This window comes from Fringilla coelebs (assembly GCF_963513975.1).
Source record: "Fringilla coelebs genome assembly, chromosome: 1".
In the NCBI taxonomy this organism is placed as follows: Eukaryota; Metazoa; Chordata; class Aves; order Passeriformes; family Fringillidae; genus Fringilla; species Fringilla coelebs.
This window is the reverse complement of record NC_140028.1, coordinates 125,778,138-125,792,844: the sequence shown is the minus strand read 5'-3', so window position 1 is coordinate 125,792,844 and position 14,707 is coordinate 125,778,138. Positions and strand designations below refer to the sequence as shown.

General features: G+C 37.5%; 1 protein-coding gene across 1 annotated transcript in view; it reads right to left on the bottom strand.

Moving 5' to 3' along the window:
• Nucleotides 1–2,469: 2,469 nt before the first annotated feature.
• The window catches only part of VWDE (von Willebrand factor D and EGF domains), a gene marked incomplete at both ends in the record, with an annotated part of 35,126 nt that continues 22,888 nt past the window's right edge, over nucleotides 2,470–14,707 (bottom strand). Inside the window, 15 exons of the mRNA XM_084209357.1 lie at nucleotides 2,470–2,490; nucleotides 3,596–3,699; nucleotides 4,265–4,360; nucleotides 5,641–5,736; nucleotides 5,835–5,930; nucleotides 6,419–6,514; nucleotides 6,848–6,943; nucleotides 8,182–8,277; nucleotides 8,788–8,883; nucleotides 8,971–9,066; nucleotides 9,394–10,053; nucleotides 11,498–11,560; nucleotides 12,131–12,268; nucleotides 12,810–13,029; nucleotides 13,148–13,398. Of these exons, the coding sequence (XP_084065483.1) occupies nucleotides 2,470–2,490; nucleotides 3,596–3,699; nucleotides 4,265–4,360; nucleotides 5,641–5,736; nucleotides 5,835–5,930; nucleotides 6,419–6,514; nucleotides 6,848–6,943; nucleotides 8,182–8,277; nucleotides 8,788–8,883; nucleotides 8,971–9,066; nucleotides 9,394–10,053; nucleotides 11,498–11,560; nucleotides 12,131–12,268; nucleotides 12,810–13,029; nucleotides 13,148–13,398 (2,225 nt within the window). The remainder of the gene's footprint in view (nucleotides 2,491–3,595; nucleotides 3,700–4,264; nucleotides 4,361–5,640; nucleotides 5,737–5,834; nucleotides 5,931–6,418; nucleotides 6,515–6,847; nucleotides 6,944–8,181; nucleotides 8,278–8,787; nucleotides 8,884–8,970; nucleotides 9,067–9,393; nucleotides 10,054–11,497; nucleotides 11,561–12,130; nucleotides 12,269–12,809; nucleotides 13,030–13,147; nucleotides 13,399–14,707) is intronic.

Here is a 14,707-nt window from a genome sequence, read left to right as displayed (position 1 = left end):
ACAGGTACCTTCCAGCACTCTTTAGTGTCTAAAGAATCATGCAAGAAACTTCAACTAAGATACTGGTGTTGTGCATAATGTGGCAAGAATCACTGCAAAATCTTCAGTTTGATACAAGTTTTCCTTCATTCCTCCAGAGTGGAACTGTGTCAACTCCAACCCTTCTCCCCACTCCCACATCCCCTAACTCTTTTGGGCCTAATTGCAGGTTACAATTTCAGCACTTCTGTTAACCTCTGTGCACAAGCCCTCTATAGAAATCCACATCTTGTTACACTGGGCAATTTTACTGTATTGTTGCCATGTTCTCTCTAATTACAGTCAATTCTGTTTCATGTGTATGATAGACAATGTAGTAACAAAACAGTTTCAACTAATCACATAATTACTGGGCAGTTTTGAAGTAGCTATCTGGCATTTTGCATGTACTAATAATTTTTCTGCATCATGTGCTTGCTGGAAAATAGCAAAAATAGCACAGCTTAGCACTGAGCATTTTTAGCTACTGTAGCAAAACTCTGGATGTGCTTTTGTTCGCACAGCTTGCATTTGGAAAATGTAAAAGAAATAATTTCTGCCATTAAAAACCATTGAAAATAAACAGCAAACACTAACAATTATAATTAAAAAAAAAACTTCATTGAGCCTGAAATCCTAGAAATGCACATATATGTATTGATTAAGTTTTGTGAGTGAAGGATTGCACAAACTCATTAACCAAAATAGTCTTAGCAGTGATCCAGATAGATGTTATCTTTCTTTTTTGCACGGTACCTCTGCAACTGACACATAGAACAGCAGTGATTACAATAAGAGATTATGTTATATTGGTGTGTTTGTACTCTAAAAATTTGTTCACTACCTTGTGTATCCAAAACAGTTCCAAGAGCTAGTCAGATTCTGTTCATCAACATCTTTGTGAGATGTGGGAAAGGAAATGTCCAAGAGGAGTAGGTTTTAAATAATGTAATGGTTCCCAGATCATCAGGCCATCAGCCACGTGGATGCTTGATTGAAAGAAACTATGGAAACACTGAAATTTAAAATGCAAATGGGAAATTGGACATTTTTAAAATACACCAGTAAGGCACTTGGAAATCCATGAGGTATCATTCTGGAATGATGCTAAGTTCTCAAAATGCCAGCTTACTTTGCAAGATGACTTAAGAAACTATCAAAAGGTGAGGAGAAATCTACGCACAGAGCTGCTAACAGCTATGATTTGGTAATCAGCATCCCAAAATAGCAGTAAATGGCAAAATTACTTCTATTTTCTTCCTGTTCAAAATTAGTGCATATAAACTGAATATTACTCAGGAGAATCAGAAGTCATGATGTTTATTTTTGGCTTAAAAAACCAAAGCAGTAAACTACAATGGCTCAGCTAAAGGGATGTCTGTGTCTATTACGTTGTTATGGCAGGAGCTGAAATGTCTTTCTCAGCTCTAGGAGAAGATAACAGTCCTCTCTAGGAATTTTATCTTTTCAAAAACTATCTGGCAGCTGGTAGGTGCTAACAGTTCATTGGTGCAATTGGTAATGAAAAAAATCCTCAGTGAAGTCTTTACAAATACTTTCTGACATGGTGAGTATGGATGGCATGATGCACAACAAATTTCTCCTCTTATTAGTTCCTTTTTTAAGAATCAGCATTGCTGAAAGCATTGTTAAATTCTCTAAGAGTCTTGGGAACAAAATTTCCTCTTATTACTGACTGCCATCTCAGACAGGGGCATACAAATCTTACAGACACAGGAATAATTCAGTAGCTGGCTTTTCAAATTTGTGACTGTAAGTAATGAAGTCAAAACAGAAAAGTTGGGATCTGGCTTCTGGCTGCAAAGGCTTGTCATAGATAAATCAGAGTCATTCTGCATCTGGCTGGCTGTTAACAGGGCAGGAGGCCTTGCCTTCATTGGTAGTAGCCCAGCCTCAGTTCTGGTTTCCCCTCCTTCCTTGCTACTGGCTTGTTGTTATAACAAGACCGATGTAAATACAAAACAGGAAAAACCAGTTCTGCTTTTTCATCTGTCCGCAGCCAAATAATATGCATGTAAACAGTGTTTGTAAACAGGAGGTACCATTCACATGTGCAGAAGTGTTGCCTTCCTTGCTAGAGTCACCCAACAGCTGCTACAGTCTTGTTCCCTCAACAGAAATTCCACAGTCCAGTTGAATAAACTGCAGAATTTTGGGCTCAGACATCCAATCTGGGAATTCAATAAAGACATCAGGGGCTGTGGGGTTTGTACATGAGGTAGCAAAAAATTACAGGAATATACATATGTTTTAATGACTATAGGATTGTTGTTTTGAAGCTCACCAACATTTGTGATTAATATGAATCTTTTAAAATAAGGCTTCTGAATATTCCTTTTATTTAAATGACTCTGAAATTGCCTTCAACCATTTTGCTATTTTCAAGTCTCATACATCCATGCAGCATTGCAATTGAATAGCCACACTTCTTCAACCATGATGTCTTTGTACCTTGGGGAGATAAAACAAATATTAAAACCAGACTTAAAGAGGCAACCCATTATTATGATTAAGTTTATGAAACAATTTTAATGAATCTCTGCTTGCCTGATATGCAGAATGAAAACATTTAATGAAACTTGGGCTTATAGTTTTTTTGTTTCATTAAGAAAATGTGCCATTTTGATCAATGTATGATACAGCACTGACTGACTGACAATATATATATATTTTTAGACTAAAAATAGACTAACTCAATGCAGAATATATTTATGAAAACCTTTAAATCGAAATTATTTCTCTCAGTCACATTTTGGAAATCCATATTACGAACATTACAGTCTTATTGATGTAGAATGAGTAGCTGCATACTTTAAAAATATGTATGAGCATTTCTTTGTTTCAATTCCTGAAACAAATCTACTCCATCTCTCAATTCTGCTGGCAGCACAAATCTGTCTAAATACACTGAAATTAAAAGACGAGAAATACCATAGATGGTGCAAGAGGAGCAGAATGCTTTTACTTCAGATATCACAAAACAGTCAGTTGTAACAAAATGTTTAGTCAAATTACTTCAGTGAGTGAGCATCAGCACTCAAGCAAGGGAATCCAACAGAAAATTGCATGACAACAGAGAAATGGTCATCATTCCCTCTGATACAAAAAAGTAAAGTTATTCCCAAGTTATACTTGATGAACTGACTGGCAGTGTAGTTAGTTGGGAAAAGATCAAGGCTTGACTTGATGCAAGCTAACAAAGTCATCAGTAGGACACTCTTCCCTAAAATGAGGCCAGATGCTGAAAAACAAAATAGTGGTTGTTGTGAAGAGGAGAGTTATCAATTCCTACTGCATGACAAGAGACAAGCAGCTTAATTTGAAACAAAGGAAGCTTACTTTTGGTGCTGAGAACAGTTCTGTAAGTATTAGAACCTAAAAATTACTGGAAAAGTTCTTAGAAATTCCATTAATTTTGCCTTGCTGCAGAGTGAAAGGAAGAAATCAGACAAAATACACATTTGGTGTATAACATGCTGTTTCACTGGACACGGGTGCACTAGCTAATTAACTCCCAAATCACTGGATTGTGATGGTGTCTTGGCTCTACACATACCTGAATTTTCTTCCCACAGAGAACTCCAGTATAACCTGGACGACAGGAGCACACGTTGGGCAATACGCATTTGCCTCCAAACAGACACTTCTGGTTGCACACAGCTAAAACAAGAGAGGTACATGTGAGGCTTTATTCATGGACACATCTTGGTGAAGGAAAAGTGGATGTTATCTCTATTATGTTTGTTATAGGAACCAAGACCTTGGAAGGTATTTTCATAGGGTAACATCCCTCAGCATAAGGACACTTACGGAGCCACAGTCACGTGGAGCCAACAGTGTTCTTGTGTCTATCCCATCTCCCTTTTGCTTTGATGCAGATTTAATGTAAGAACATGCTGAGGGCATGAAGGAGACTGAGCAAAGAACATGAGGAAGGTTGTTTTTGGCACATTTTGCTATTTCGAGCTATCAAAATGACCTCTCCGGGCTTGTGCAGCAGCATATAGCACTGGAGCAAACCAACACATACTGCCCACACTGCCAGGGTGCCATCAGATCCTGGAGGGTTTCAGGACAGGCAGAGCCATCTCTATTGTTTATCCTGCCTTTGACACAGATGTGGATAAACTACATCCAAGGTGTAGGAGGACTTCTCTGCACTGTGCATGGCTGAAGCATTCTGAGCTGGGCAGAAGCAAGAGGTTTCAGGTTGCTTCATTCTTACGTGTTTGACACTGGAATCCTTCCCACTGTGGAGGACAATGACAGGTACTCGGTCCAATACACTCCCCACCATTCTTACATTCCTGAAGACAGACTGCTGCACAAACATAATCACAAACTATGGTTATATCCCAAGTGGTTACACAGAGTTATTATTCAGATATCAGGATGCTCTCACAAGAGGTGGAGTGCTTTTCAAACACAAGAGTCACATCATCTTCACTCAAATATGTGTCTAAGGCCAACAAGATATTAAAGAAGAGAGGCAACAAGAAACAAAAAACCCTACAACCAAAACCCACATTCAGAGGTTCTGCTGTGTCACAGATTTCTACAAAAGCCTGAAATACTGAATTAGGAGAGGACCACTAAAGAGCTTTATTTTTTCCAAATTTACCTTTCTAAAGCATACACCTTGATGAGAGATTTTCTGTCTGTCATTCAACTGAACACCCAATGAATCAACTCAAGAATATTTGATCCTAAGTTATTTTCTATGACCCGTTTGTCTGCAATTTGTCCCCACTTATTAAGCCATGATCTACCCCACAATTATTTCCATTCATTCATAGCTGATTATTTGATAATCAAATCTCTCCTCCACAGTGTCCAAGAATATCTCACCCCTGTAAATACTGGTAATATTTTTTTTCAAAAAACAACCCCTTTCCAATAATTACAGAAAGTAATACAGGGAAATTTGTTTTTCCTTCATGCCATTAGAGAGCTTACTGCCCACATCAGTTCTTAAGCCTTGGGTGGGTACTCTGACAGACACTAACACTTTAGCCATCCTCATGCTGATTTTCATACAGACTGTGCTTTCATCCATGCTGACACAATTTATGCACCATCAATATCTCTATTAAGATACAATGTGACCCACAGATGTGCAACCATCACAGTCCAATTTCTACCTGTCCTAAAGAGCTTGTGCCCACTGCATCATTTATTTACATCACATCCAACTGTTTCCAGTTTTCCAATATTTCACTGAACTTTTTTTTCTATTATATCTGGTTTTAATGTCCTACAGCACAAATTGGATTTCTTTTACTTTTTTGACTCTTCTCTTTGTAGAAATGCAATGTTTTTATTTAGACAAGAATCCAGAAAGAAACAAATGATATTTGCTATACAAGAATTTCACAGATATTTTGGTCCCATGATTTAGCCTAAGAACTGCATGGTATTAGTTGTCCATCCTAAATTTTGCTGCCAAGACATCCTAAATTTTCCTGCCAACTGTTTTTTCAATGTGTATATATGTCCTTCAGTTCTCTGGCACTAACTCTGTATTACTTGCATGGGCAGAGTTGCCCTGAGTCTCATATTACTTTTAAGGTATGGTTCTCCAGGTAACTACAAGGTACTTACGAGTGTTACATCTTTTTCCTCTCCATCCTGAAGGACAAGAGCAAATGTTTGGGCCTACACATCTTCCTCCATTCATACACCTTGGCTCACAGACACCTTAAAATCAAAAACATCTGATGTTTAATACACTTAATGATTTTACAGTAATTTATTGGTTATTTTTGGATCACAGGAAGATTTTAACACTGGCTTACTTTTTTCACATCTTCTGCCTGTGTACCCATCAGGACAAGTGCAGACATTATTTCTCATGCAATGACCACCATTCTTACAAGGAGGGCTGCAGACAGCTAAAAGGTACAAAGAGGAGGAAAACGCTGTTCTTTGCATTTTGACTTAGTGATATACTTTTGGAAAACAGGAGGCAACAGTAAGATTCTGACAGTTTATATGGACATTCAGTACTATCAAGCCTGCCTTGTAAAAATCATATTAATGTGGTTTGGTGTAAAAATCAATGGTAAAGACAAAATCAGATAAAAAAGACACAAGGTTGGCACCTGTATCTGTACAAAAGTAATAAAACTACACATAACACACAATGGAACCAGATGAAAGCTGCTTAAATGTTGAGTGGAATAAAGAATAATTTTGAGTCTTCATTCTCCTTGGACAGTTGTTGAATCAGCCACAAAATCTAAAAAATAATCTAAATCTCTGTTTTACACCACTTCCCAGGTATATAACTTCATTGTTAATTTTGTGTCTTAATGTTCTCTCACAGATTTTCTCATAATGTCAACTAAGCAGTGGGAAGAAGAACAAAAGAAAATATTACCATTCTGACAGTGGGCACCAAAGAACCCATGTGGACACAGGCAAACATCTGGCTTAGTACAGGAACCACCATTGAGACACACAGGATTACACATTGCTGCAGAAATAGAGTCAGGAAGAGTAGGAAGCATGACAACCAAATAAAGTCTATCAAATATATGTGTTTCTGTTTCAAGAACAGGAATGAAACACCTAAGGTAACTGCAGGTAATGTCATTCTCACAGAATCTTTACCCCAAACTAAAGGATCAGCATAAGACTTCCCAGAGGTGCTGCTGGCAGCAGAACTAATGTGCAGAGACTCAGGGGAGTGTGGGGGCTCTGCACAGAGAGCAGCTGCCCACTGCTGCCACGCAAGCCATGCAGTTCCAAATTTCAAACAATGGGAGGTCCTATGGACACTGTCCCATGGAAGCTGCAGGGGTGTTACCTGTGCTGCAGGTAGGTCCATACCAGCCAGGTTTACACTGGCAGGTGTCCGGAGTGAGACATTCGCCACCATTTTCACAGTGCCTGTTGCAAACCACTGCCATCCAAGAAGGTGGAAAAAACATAAGGCAGGGGAGGAGACAGGGAGTGGGAGGACAAGAAATCACAAATTATTCTCGATTTGTTTTTCAGTTCTTTCCCAAAAATTACCACTGGAAGTAACATACAATTCCTATCTGAAGAGGAATTGCTAAACAGAGTAATCTAGTCACAAACCCATAAAAGCAAGCACGGATGACAAAGGTAAATAAAATGTCTTTCCAAGCAAATATCCATGGGCTGGTTATATTCAGTGTTAAAAACGTAGGCACTTAAATAAACATTTTACACCAAATGAGAAATGCAATACTGAGATAAATGGACTGACTGAGTTACATGATGCGAGAGCAGCTGCGTGCACACAGGAACATGAGACTGAAAAGCAAAGACACTAAAATATCATGTCTGGGGAAAACCATTAATCACTTCTTCAGGAAAACATCTCATTCTCTTTAGTACTCCTTCACAAAGAGCAGCATTTTTTTGTCAGAACTGAAATTAGAATAGGAAAAACTGAAAACCAGAAGTCCTGGGATTTGAGGAGGAGACAAAGGATTTTCTGAATTCGTGGTCAATAAAGCAATGGCACATTCAGGTGAACAATATATAAACAGCATGTCTAAATTTGGATTTTCTGAAGGGTACAAATTACCCATATAAAATCTACCCAAAATTTGGAGTTGCCAAATTGCAGCATGCATGATTTGATACGTAGAAGATAATTTACATGATACAAAGTAATTCCAATCTTTCGGCTATGATCACAGCAAATTCTTCAATTTTCAGGCCAGGTGAAAGTTCAAAAGACACCATAATGTGGTTCTGAATTCAATCTTTCTGTATCCCAGTCTTTCTGGCACACCAGTTTCTGAATGTACCCCAGCATCTAATCAATCTGAGCTAATAGAAGTTAAAAAACTGTCAGGACATATGAAACACCTGCATGTTTTTCTAAAGGTAATATCACATACACAATGTATTCATTTTTTTATGTTTGGGAATAATAAAATATAAACTATCTGCAGCTTTATAGTGCATTATGTTTTCACAATTATGTGCAAATATTACCTGATGTTTAAAAAGCCCAGGTATAGGAACCTTCAAAGAGACACAGGTATTACGTCATTTGCTAACATTAAGACAGAAGGCATAAAAAATTTAAACCATAATTTACTTTCTTGCTCCTGAAGAACAGGAAAAATACTATGTATTTTTCTCTTATTCTCTTTTGCTTACTTGTATTGCATCTTGGTCCCACAAAACCATATGGGCAGGTGCAGAGATTCCTGGCCAAGCAGGTGCCTCCATTTTGACACGGTGGTTTACAATGTGCTGCAGATACAGAATTAAGTTCAAGGAATCACCTCTAGAAAGATGCATGGACTGGTTATGCTTTATAAAAAATGAAATGTTAGTAACTGCCAGTGAGCAAAAAACTGTAAATAAAATAAGGGGACATATGCAATGCCTTTTGACAGGAGTAAGTAACAAGAACAACTTCACTTCAGTACAGAGTCCCAATAGTGGTGGTCACCCTGAATAAACGAAAGATGAGAGTTTCCAGACTGTGCTTCCCACTCTTTAGGAGTGTTTAGCTTAGAGGCAACTACATTCACTGGTGAACTGCTCTACTTAATGTGAAAGCTAAATTTAGGAATATCCAATCATAAGCAACATTTACAGTGTGTATCAAGAAAATCAGGACATACACTAAAATGTAACTCAAGAGTTCTGTTAAAGTGACAGTAAAATGAACACACCTTCAGAACAAACAGTCATGGAAGTTGTTCACAGCATCCTTTGGGTAGTTATGGATTTAAAAGCAAAGACTGCAAAATTTACCTTCCTCACAGGTGGAGCCACTGTATCCAGGTAAGCACTCACAGATGTTGGGCTTAATGCACTTCCCATGGTTTTTGCAATCAGGTCTGCATAGAGCTGTAAAAAAACCAATCAACTGCACTCTGCAAATCATTCATTTGTGCCTATAAGCTACCACAGGCAAATTTAACATGCCATACTCACCAGCCTGACAGTTATGACCAGCATAACCAGGCTTGCATTTACAAATATTGGGTGCCACACACTCCATATTTTTGCCACAGGGTTGTCTACATCTTGCTGAAAGGCAAAGAAGAAAACAGAGAAAGGAATAAGGAAAAATGGAAGTGGCATTTCAGCACATTGTGTCTTGCCTAATGTAGTGAACAGATTACAGAGAATCCATGATGTCACTGCGCATAAATGCAAAGTCCAGGACACATCAGGTATTTTTAAGTGCATCCATACGACTAAAAGCCTGTAGGCTATGCCAATATTATAATGAAAATGAGAAAATTCAATCCACTACACTTTCCACTGATAATACAGTAACAATATACTTGAAAATTATAAAGACATCTCAAGATTCTTTTTTTCAAAGCATTTAAGTGCAATAATTTGTACTACCTCTGCAAGTGAAGCCATCTCCATAATAACCATAAGGACAACGACCACACTTGACACTTCCATCGTGCCTTGGCTCACAGGGCACGCCAGGAAAACAGGGTAAATCAGAACAGGTCACTGCTTTAGGAATCACTGTTTCACTCAATTCTTCAGGAAGCATTTTTGGTGGGACAGTGACTTCCACAAGGGTAAAAGGTAAATTACTTGCTTGATGCTTAGCTAATAGGTGCAGAACTCTTTGAGCATTTCCACCTTTGAATGCCTTGTTTGGCAAAGAATGTCCTTTGCTTATACTTGCTCTGCTGCTCTCAAAATAGCTGAAGGCCTCAACTTGTGCCCTTGTTTTCTTCTCAGGTGATACAGCATGGCTCCTTGAAGATGCAGCCTTTACAGCATGTACTGAAGAACTGTTTTCCAAGTCAGCAAGGTGACCACTGATGGTGCCTAGAGCATGAGCAATGTTTCCAGTAACCACAGGTTGTACAGAAGCACTTCTCTGAGAATCAGGTGTCCTCCAGGCAGTGATTGTTTTTACTGTAGAGGCTGGTAGTGTGCTGCTACCGACCATTTCTGTAGAAATAAATCTCTTTGGGACATCTGTAGAACTGGGAATATAACCTGACAGGCTTAAAACCTTCTCAAAGGATGATGGTTGAAAACCTACAGTATGTTAGAAAGAAAGGGGGGAGAAGTATGTGAATACCATCAGACTTTTTTTTCCTTTGATGGTGGGGAATGTTTTCTGAACAGATAAACATACAGTCCATTCATTCTGTGCTTCAGGAAATCTCTCCTTGGGCAGTGTCAGAATGTAAGTATGCAGTAGAGCCTAACTGGGAGAATTAGAGATGATCAAAGTATTCTGATTACAACCTCTCCTGCCCTCACCATGGCCTTTTTTTGGCTGGAAGATAAGGATAAAGCACGATTTATAGGAGCAGAGATTTTCCCATATCAGGTCAACAAACAGATATACTGTCAGTGGATTATCAGCTCCATATATTGCTTTCAACTAGGTAAATGAAAGAATTCAAAAAAAGGACATTGCATATGGTTCATCAGTGTGTCTAAGCACTAGAAGCAGAGATAAAACCACATGTATGTAGATGCTTATACATATTGATGCACCATGGACAGTATTCTAGGGGAACGAGCCACCAACTTGTAGCACAAGTATGACCATGTTTTGTTCTTCAAACTTTTTAATCAACTTTATTAAACTTTCTGCATGGGTTTTAGTAGTGAGATGTTTCAACTGTTTAATAAACATCAGAGCCTGACTCAGTCTCTTCATTCAAGAGAGCACAAAATGAATGATAAATTCATCATATTCTGCCCAGGGAAAGAGTGTGGTTTGAGCAAAGAAGTACAGCACTGTAATCCCAGACTGGTAGAATACTATATATTTTAGCATTATGGGGCAGTGGAGGATTGAAACCCTAACCTATTTATAACTAGAAAATGGTTTACAAAAGGTTAAACTTTACTTAATCATCCTAAAGTGTGGTCTCCCACTGCTGAAAAGCAAACCATTTTGCAGCTGATGAAGAATTATCCAGCACTAGCAGTGCAATGAGAGTCTTCCTTCCCCCCAAAAACAATTCAGAGACATAGGGAAAAGATACCTGAGACTTTCCTACAGAGAAACCCCCCGCAGGCACAGACCTGGAAATGCCAGTAACAGCACTTACAGAGTTTTGGAATAAAGACATTCACTTGCCATATCCTTCACCTCTCCTCTGAGTTGAAGTAGGAAAATGGCATTCAACATAATGCCATAAACTTTTGTTTATGTCATATAACAGATGTCCCTATCCCCATGTTACCTATATTATGCCAGTGGTTGGTCACTAAAACAAAAGGCAACTGTAAGAGTGTCATACATCACACTGTTAATAAAATTGCTTGATTGACCCAAGGGATTTGTTGATATTGACATTTCAGTCTCATTTTTCAGATCAGAATACAACCCCAGTAATTAATAAATTGTGTCAAACTGAAAAATAAAGTGAATAGCATAAAACTGACTAGAACCTTTATCTGCCAGCTATATTCTTATCAGCATGTGAATCAGAAATTCCTTTTTCTTCAGGAAAAAAATCACCTTTATTCTCTCCAACTTCTTCTGTGGAATCCTTTCTTTCAACATCAGTGTTGTCAAAGCTTTCTGAAAAGATGTGAAGGCACATTAGTAGTGCACAGAAGTAGCTACATTTTTTAATATATTACAGATTTAAAATTTTATTACACAAAAACAACACAAAATTCAGAAAGTAGATAAAAGTTAAAAAACATTTATAAAAAGTTTTTTAGCAGAGTATTTTAAAAATACAAGTTATTCAGAAATTGCATGTAAATGTTTGGTAGCTGCCTTGGCTTGGGTAAACAGTTCTATGCTAATCAATCTAATAAAAATATGTTTTTTCAATAATTTATTAATAATTTCTCATATTATGAAAATAATGACAAAACATGCCAAAAATATTCCACTGTATTATTCTACTCTGATGTAAAAGAATGGGGATGTGTTTTGTATCTGGTTTTTTCTATGCCAGAAAGTGTTTTACAGCTGTGTTGACCCAGTAGTCTAACATTGCCATCAGCAGAGACAGAGCCCTGCTTGCTCACTACTGAAAAAAGTTCTAAGTTATTGCTAGAAACATGAAGCACAATTGAAGATATTTTATCTGAATGACAGTAAGACAATACCATTCTTCTGAAAATCAAATAGTATTACCATGGCATGACTTCCCATCTCCTTGAAGATTATTTGGGCATGGACCACAATAGTAAGAACCAAAAGTATTGAAACAAAATACTCCAGGGAAGCAAGGACTGGATGCACACTCATCTACATCTTCTTGACAATTTTTACCTGTATTGAAATACAGATTTAAAAATTTTTATATAATATTGTGTCACTAGATTTTGATGGTATATTTTTAAAAGTACAATGTATGCAAGTGCTGAGAAAAAAAAAAGTTCAACCATTCATTTCAGTGCATCTAATAAGAGCAGCTGATAAGGTTTGCTATTCCCATTTTTTCCTCTCATATCAAGTATTTTGTTTATTGCAGAATATGGAGAAGATGGGCTGTGGTGACTACATGCTTATCTGCAGGAGGAATCTCCTGTGTTTCTCGTATTGATGAATTTACCTTTGCAGAGGGAAACAATGCAAATTAGCTTTCATAATGAACTAAAATAAACAACTATTATAGTCATGCAAGAAAAATCTTGAAGTATATCATATACCTGTACCACTAGACCATAAAGTTTCTTCATAATACTATATAATTTACAACAGTAAGTTATTTACAGTGAAAAATTAACAAAAGAAAATTGTAGACATAAAATTAAAAACTTCTATTTATCACTAAACATGATAAGTGCATGGAAATAAAGCAGCAATTTACCTTGAAGTTCATGTGGACATTCACAGTAATAGCTGTTTATTCCATCCACACATCTGCCAATACCACACTGGTTAAGTTTACAGTCATCAGTATTCACTTGACAGAGATCACCTTCAAATCCAGCCACACACACACAAAGATATCTTCCACTTCCAGGTGGGAAATTAATGTTTGTCACACATGAGCCATTATTTAGGCAATCACATGATTTTACACTGACCTACAAGACATGCCCAATAAGACAGTTTTCTTGTTTTTAATGAACTAGCAATGAGTTCTGAAAACAGATAACTTAGGTATCTTATTAGTAAGTGTCATTTTACTGTAATATTCATTACCTCTATTTCTACCTTGGTCGTTGCATTGCAGTCATCTGTCAAAGAAAATGTTAATTTGTGGACATTCATTGACACAGCTTTCCATGAAAGGAGACCTGATGGGGAAAGGCTGGCACCTTCTGGACCAGAATCCAATGTGAAATGAATAGCAGAGCCCTCTGGATCCGAAGCCAAAAACTGATATAAAAAATCTTCTCCATAAAATGTCTGTAGCATATCCTGAAAAGTTTCAAGCACTGGAGGCTGGTTACCTGTAACAAAGGAGATATTTTCCTCCTCTAAGGAAAAGTTGCAACATATTTTTAAAAATTAAAAGGAACATATCTTTCTACTAAAGAAATCCCATGTACTTATTTCTCTAAAAATTCTGATGTCATTTGAATGGTGCAGGAAAAACACTTGATATTTTCAATGCTAGCCAGTGACTGCTGCCAGCAAGAATCCACCCACTGTGGCAAAAACCATGAAGGCAGAAGAAGGCATAATCAGTGTCTCAGCTGCTAAACTCTCTCCTTTCTAGCATCATCCTCCTTGTGGAAGAGGTTGTGCTCCTTAGGTTTGGATCATTGCCTCTGGTTTTCATTCTTCTCTCATTTCTGACTTTGGCTGTATTGAATTCCAGTCCATAACATGCTGATAACATGGAAATCCACTGACTCCCTCTCTGCTGGATGAGTTTCATTTCTTTCCTTCTATTCGCATCTCATCCTTTTAGAACAATTGTACCTACCTTTCACTACTACTGTACCTGGCTTTCACTACAAGTTTGAACTGGGACAAGACTCCCCAAGACAGGCACCACAAGCCCCATTCAGACAGGACCTTTCCTAATCAAGGCAGAGGCTTGACTTCCTAAGTCTTTCACTCATGAAGACTCTGATAGGATGGTTGTATTAGCGGTGTTATAGGCTGGGGTTGGCAGGACAGGCTGGATGGCTAATATGAAAGCTCCAAGAAACATTCCATTTGGTGAAGGGACCAAGCTGATGTGTATACCCAAAGCCCAATATCTGCACCAAAAAACTACAACTTTATGTTGGAACTTTGTACTACAGAGAAGGAAAATGAAAAATTTAGATTTAAGTTTTCCCTTCATAGTATGGTTTCTAACTGGACTGGAGTACTGCAGCTTTAGATGTACTTAGATGCAGTTAGATTTAGGCCATGTATCTATGCCATCAATGTAAATGATGCCCAGATATTAAGTGTCTAATAAATATGACATACCATTTAATTTAATTTGTGATCTCCACTTATTTGTAATCAGAATAATTTGTTGAAAAATACCTGTTACACCAATATTTTGAAGACAAACATATATATGGATGTAGCTGTGCTAAACATCAAGACTCTAAAGAACTAATTAGACTGAAAGTTGTTAATCTTCATTAGTTATTTGTAATTGCTACAGCAGAAGAGTCAGGGAAAGTAAATTAAAATATTACATATATGGTCTGGAAACAACAATATAACTTTCAGAAACTAATAGAAATGCCAAAACACTTACCTAGTTAAACTTAAAACATCACTATTACCATAAATTTTAAAACTTTGCAGACT